The sequence below is a fragment of the Carlito syrichta genome, unplaced genomic scaffold (genome assembly GCF_000164805.1).
Source record: "Carlito syrichta isolate Samal-C Ts95f unplaced genomic scaffold, Tarsius_syrichta-2.0.1 Scaffold143305, whole genome shotgun sequence".
Taxonomy (NCBI): Eukaryota; Metazoa; Chordata; class Mammalia; order Primates; family Tarsiidae; genus Carlito; species Carlito syrichta.
The window spans coordinates 47,663-53,711 of record NW_007087401.1 but is presented as its reverse complement, the minus strand read 5'-3'; the positions used below and the strand labels follow the sequence as shown (position 1 = coordinate 53,711).

Here is a 6,049-nt window from a genome sequence, read left to right as displayed (position 1 = left end):
GTGCTGCTGCGCGCCGGGCCGGGGCCTGGGGCAGTGCTACAGGCCTGGGCGCCCGGCTCGGCGCTGCACGGGGAGCCCCTGTGGACCCAGAACGTAGTGCCGGAGGCCCAGGGGGAAGGTGATCCAGGCGGCCAGGCCCAGGCGGGGACGCTGCCCCTGCTGCCTCACGCCCGCGCCTACGTGAGTCCGCGGCCGCCCTTCTACCGGCCTCTGGCCCCGGGGGTGCGGGCGCGCCGGCTGGAGTTGGGCGCCGAGCACGCGTTGCTGCTGGACGCGGCGGGCCAGGTGTTCTCCTGGGGCGGCGGAAGGTGAGTGGGGACGTGGCCAGGAGAGTGCGGGGCGGGAGCAGGCGAGTGAGAATGTGACCCGGGGAGGGCCCGCTGAGTGTGATTGGAAGAAGTAAGCAGAGGGAGACCCTTAGACGTGACCTAGCTGACTGGTGTCTCCCTTGCTCAGGCACGGGCAGCTGGGCCACGGGACCCTGGAGGCAGAGCCGGAGCCGAGGCCGTTGGAGGCGTTGCAGGGCCTACCCATGGCTGAGGTGGCCGCGGGTGGCTGGCATTCTGTGTGTGTGAGTGGTGAGTGACAGCTTCTCCAGACAAGCTCGTGAGCCTGTCCAAACCTTCCTCCTCCTTTTCCAGCCTTGGTGGGTGCCCTAGCCAGCCTTCCTTCCAAACTCATCCCACATCAATCACGCAATTATGACTCCTAAATGCTTCTCACATCCAGCCCCCTCTGCCTCCACATCACCCACTCACACCTGGACTGTAGCAGTGATTTCCTATTTTCTTTCTCTTTCTGATCTCACTAATCCTCACATCCATCTGCCACTAGTCAGGGCTTTCTAAAATGCTCCCCACGGGAGTATGAAGGGGTGAGGGGGCAGCCGAGCCACGAGAATGGGGAAGAAAGGCTGCAGCTGCTAGGAGGCCATGATGTGTTCACAGAATGGACACAAAGATGCCCACAGGATGATGGTGATGAGTGTGACCCTGTGGTGGTGCCACAGCTGGTGACCTAGGGCCAGAATGAGTAGTTTCCCCTTGGGTATGTTGAGTCTACTGCCTTGACAGGTGATTCGGGGGCAGCTACTTTCTAGGCTGTTAGAGCCCATGTGGAGAGGATGAGTAGGCTGGAAGCAGGTGCCCAGGGCTCTCAGCCTGATTGCTACTTAACTTACCAGGAGGCTCAGAAAGCTACCAATGTCTCCCACTCCCCCACAGTGTTCTCGTGTAATGCACCTAGGTGGGCAGCCCAGCTCAAGAAGCCCGGGGCTGGAGGGAGGAGAACAGAGGGCAGGAAACATCCCACTGGAAATTCCCACACTTAAGATCTAGAAGAATTTGAGGCCTAAAGTTCGGTGTAGAGATTGAAGCATGGATGCCTCAACCAGACTTCCTAGTTTCAAATCCTCGCTCTGCCCATGGGACCTTGAACCTGGTCCTTAACCTCTCTGTGCATCAGTTGTCTTGCGAATAAAATAGGGATATTGTATAAAATGGGAATATTGTCATGTAACCCCATAAGGCTATTGTGAGAAGTAAATGGTTACATTTGAGAAATGCATGAAACACCCGCACGGATTAAGCACTTTATAAGATTAGTGACTATTGTTGGTGAATTTTTAGTGTTAGGGCGGTTGCCCCAACTGAAAGACTATAGTGTTGTAGGAGGCAAGGAAGGCAAGGGCCAAGAGGAGGCCTTCAACAGGACCGTTTGTAGGTTAGGCACAGTGGCTCATACCTGTAATCCCAACTCTTTGGGAGGTCAAGGCTAGAGGATTGCTTGAAGCCAGGAGTTCGAGACCAATCTGGGCAACATAGTGAAACCTCATCTCTACAAAAAATAAAAAATTTAGGCTGGGCGTGGTGACTCATGCCTATATTCCTAGCACTTTGGGGGATAGAGGGAGATAGAGGCGAGAGGAATGCCTGAGCCCACGGGTTTGAGACCATCCTGGGCAGCATGGTGAGACCACATCTCTACAATAAATAAAATTATCCAGACATGGTGGCATGCGCCTATGGTTCCAGCTACTTGGAAGACTGAAGCAGAAGGATCACCTGAACCCAGCAGGTCGAGGCTGTGGTGGCCATGGGTGTACCCTGCACTCCAACCTGGGTGACAGAGTGAGAGTCTGACTAAAAAAAAAAAATGAGCTAGGGATGGTGGCACACGTCTGTAGTCCCAGTTATTCGGGAGGTTGAGGCAAAAGGCTCGCCTGAGCCCAGGAAGTTGAAGCTATAGTGGGCCGTGATGGTGCCACTGCACTCTACCCTGGGCAACAGAGTGAGACCCTGACTCAAAAAAAAACAACAGGACCAGTGGCAGTGGAATTGACAAAGGGTTCAGGTTGGCTCAGTGGGTTTGAAAGGGAGATCATTAAGAAACTTTGAGGGATCCTAGCCAGGCATGGTGGCACGTGTCTGTAGTTCTACCTACCTAGAAGGCTGAAGCGGAAGGATCACCTGAGCCCAGCAGGGCTGTGGTGGCCAGAAGTGTGCCACTGCACTCCAGCCTACATGACAGAGTGAGACTCCAACTTTAAAAAAAAAAAGAAAAGAAAAGAAACTTGCAGGGATCAATTTCTGAAAGGGGGTGGGGAGGGGTGTAATTTATCAACATAAGGAACAATTAAAATCGGAGTGTAAAGTCCAGCAAGGGATTTAGTTTATTTATTTTATTTTATTTTTTGAGTCAATCTCACTGTTGCCAAGGCTGTATGTAGTGCAGTGGCACACTCACAGCCACTGCAGCCTCAACCTGCTGGCTCAGGTGATCCTTCTACCTCAGCCTTTCGGGTAGTGAACCACAGGCACACGCCACCACACCCGGCTAATATTTTTTTCGCTTATTGTAGAGATGAGGTCTTGTCAAGTTGCCCAGGCTGGTCTTAAACCCCAGGACTCAGGCAATCCTCTCGCCTCTGCCTCCCAGAGTGCTGGGATTACAGACGTGAGCCACCATGCCTGGCAAGGGACTCAGCTGACAGAGAGGATGACCTGAAGGCATTGAGGGGAAAGGGAGCCCAAGACAACCACTGGGGCCTGAGTACAGGACCTTTGTCTGAAGTGCTGCCCTGAACAGGGTGGGCTTTGTCTGTCCCCAGCAGCCGGTGGGATGGGTGGGGCATATGACTGGCTGGATCCGTTTGATGTGTCCCCTTGATCTCTTTCAGAGACTGGGGATATTTATATCTGGGGTTGGAACGAATCAGGGCAACTGGCCCTGCCCACAAGGAGCTTGGCGGAAGATGGGAAGACAGTCGCAGGAGAAGGTAAGGGCAACTCAGCTGCTAGTCAGCTCCTCGGGATGTGACTGTCATTCCTGACTCCTGGCTGTGTGCTGGCCTGAGAGCCACAGTGTTTAGAAGGAGCATGTCCTTGTCACCCCAGGACACACCATAGGATTCTGAGCTCCTTACAGAAGGGAGCATGGACAGGGCTGATACCAGGCTTGGCACTGCACACCACAAGCCTGTCATCTCTGTCAAAACCTGGGGAATTTGGGTCTGGGAGTGTAGCTTTGGAACCCAGGGTGAGTGCACTTCAGAGAGCTGTTGTCATGATGAGTTAATGAATGAATGAGGGTTAGCCCAGTGTTCAAGCAGTGTTGACATCATCATTCTGATCATTCTGCAGCCACAGAACGGAGTGAGGATAGTTCTGGTGCAGAGAGAGCAGCCGGGGATGAGGATGGAGCCCCTGCCCCCTTCATAGCCGTCCAGCCCTTCCCAGCTTTATTGGATCTCCCCCTGGGCTCAGATGTAGTCAAGGCCAGCTGTGGATCCCGGCACACTGCTGTGGTGACGCGTGAGTGGGGATGGGTGGGCTGGTTAGGAAACAGGAAGGCACCCGCCTACTCGAGCTGGTTGCTGCAGGAAAGGGCATGGTCACCTTAAAAGCTCTTCGCCAGGCACAGTGGCTCAGCCTGTAATCCCAGCACTTTGGGAGGCCAAGGCAAGAGGATTGCCTGAGCTCAGGGGTTTGAGACCAGTCTGGGCAACTCGATGAGACCTCGTCTCTACAATAAGTCAAAAAATAAGCCTGGTGTGGTAGCGCGTTCCTGTAGTTCCAGCTACTTGAAAGGCTGAGGCAGATGGACCACCTGAGCCCGGCAGGCCAAGGCTGCGGTGGCCATGAGCTTGCCACTACTCCAACATGGGCGACCGAGTAAGACTCCAGCTTAAAAAAAAAGTCTTTTTCAGTCTGGATCATTCACACCAAATGTGATTAGATAGTTGCTAAAAGGAGAGAAGATGTGGTTCTATGCCAAGCACATCTCATGAGGATTGTCATGTGCTGGCTGTGGATTGTGCCAAGCCAGCTAGACAGATGCCTTGCTACAGAGCAGTAGTGATAGCTATTTATTGTCTTTTGGTTTCAGGAACAGGGGAGCTCTACACCTGGGGCTGGGGTAAGTAAAAGGACCATTTTTGTGACTCTTCAACTGAGGGGAGGAAAGACCTGGGAGTGCAGGGCAGGCAAAGCCATGAAGGCCAGTGGAGGCCGGAGCCCATCCAGGTCACCGGGAGGCCCAGGACGAAGGGCTGTGAGCTCCTACCCTGGGCTTGGAGCAGAGGTAGGCATGCCCAGAAGAAGGTCCCAGACCAGACAGGAGAGACAGGAGAGAGGCTGTCAGTACTGCCCATCTGCCTTGCTGGAAGACTTGGTGTCTCCAGGGAGTATTCGGCTGCTATTTACAAAGCATCTTTTTGTTCTGGCACTAGTCAGAGCTAAGGATCAAATGGAAGCCTGCGCTCTGAACGTCTCAGCTTTGAGAGCAGGGGCGTCTGGAGGAGCATCTAGCTGGAGTAGCTGGCCGCTGCTGGCCTTTTGGGAACCCCCCCAGGTTTGCCGGCCCTGGGGCTTTCCAGCTCTGGGTCTCCTGGATTCACAGAGCAGACACCAGCAGTGTTGTGCATGACCTCAGTACTGCACTTGAGAGTCGGGGTTCTTTCCTGGAAGGAGGTGGTACCAAGGCCCAGTGGAGAGGATGGCAAATGGGTTCCTCTCACTTTAGGTAAATATGGGCAGCTGGGCCATACAGACACCGCCAGCCTGGATCGGCCCTGCCGCGTGGAGTACTTTGTAGACAAACAGCTCCAAGTAAGGGCTGTCACCTGCGGGCCCTGGAACACCTACGTGTATGCCGAGGAGAAAGAGCAGAGCTGACGTGTGTGTATGTATACTAACACACCTGTGGAACTCCCATCCAGATCAAGAAGCAGCACTACCAGCACCTCAGAGGCCCTGCCCTCCCATCACAGCTCTCTCCCTCCCTGAGAGCAGGGCCTTCACTCGTCTGCACTCTAGAAACACCTAGAGAGCACTGAAAACTGAAACCCAAGGCCAGCAGCCCAGATAAGGAAATCAGAACCTCTGGGTGTGGGGACTAGAAGGCTAGGTGTTAAAGTGCCCCACCTTGCCAGGTGATTTTGATGTGCAGCAAAGACTGAGAACCACTTGAGGCCCTCTTTCTGCCATCTCACTTCCTGTTTTCATTTAGAACATGACCACACTTGTGTTAATCCTTACACAACACAGTTTGGTTTGTCTGCTTTTGAAAGATAAATGGAACCATTCTGTGGATATTCTTTAGCCAATTTTTGTTGTTCAACATTGTATGATCCATTGCTGTTGTGTCTTTTTTTTTTTTTTTTTTTGAGTAGGAGTCTCACTCTGTCACCTAGGCTGGAGGGCAGTGGCACTCTCCCCCGGCCACCGCAGCCTGACCTGCTGGGCTCAGGCAATCCTTCTGCATCAGCCTTCCAAGTAGCTGAAACTACAGGCACATGCCACCACGCCCGGATAATTTTTTGAATTGTTGTAGAGGTGAGGTCTTGCCAAGTTGCCCAGACAGGTCTCGAACCCATGGGCTCAGGCAGTCCTCTCGCCTCGGCCTCCCAAAGTGCTGGGATTACAGGCGTGAGCCACCATACCCAGCCTTCCTGTTGTGCCTTGTCCTCTTATGCTATATAGCATTCCATGTTTGACTGTACCTCAAGCTATTTATTCTTCTGTTGATGGTCATTTTTATTGTTTCTAAC

The 6,049-nt window shown here is 53.5% G+C and overlaps 1 protein-coding gene across 1 annotated transcript in view; it reads left to right on the top strand.

The window, feature by feature from the left end:
- RCCD1 (RCC1 domain containing 1) overlaps positions 1–5,559 on the top strand; it is a 6,169-nt gene extending 610 nt beyond the window's left edge. The window contains exons 3-8 of the mRNA XM_008050234.2: positions 1–308; positions 457–578; positions 3,179–3,277; positions 3,642–3,812; positions 4,387–4,416; positions 5,023–5,559. The exon at positions 1–308 is cut by the window's left edge and continues 106 nt beyond it. Coding sequence (XP_008048425.1) covers positions 1–308; positions 457–578; positions 3,179–3,277; positions 3,642–3,812; positions 4,387–4,416; positions 5,023–5,174 — 882 coding nt within the window. The 3' untranslated portion in view covers positions 5,175–5,559. The remainder of the gene's footprint in view (positions 309–456; positions 579–3,178; positions 3,278–3,641; positions 3,813–4,386; positions 4,417–5,022) is intronic.
- Positions 5,560–6,049: the final 490 nt, after the last annotated feature.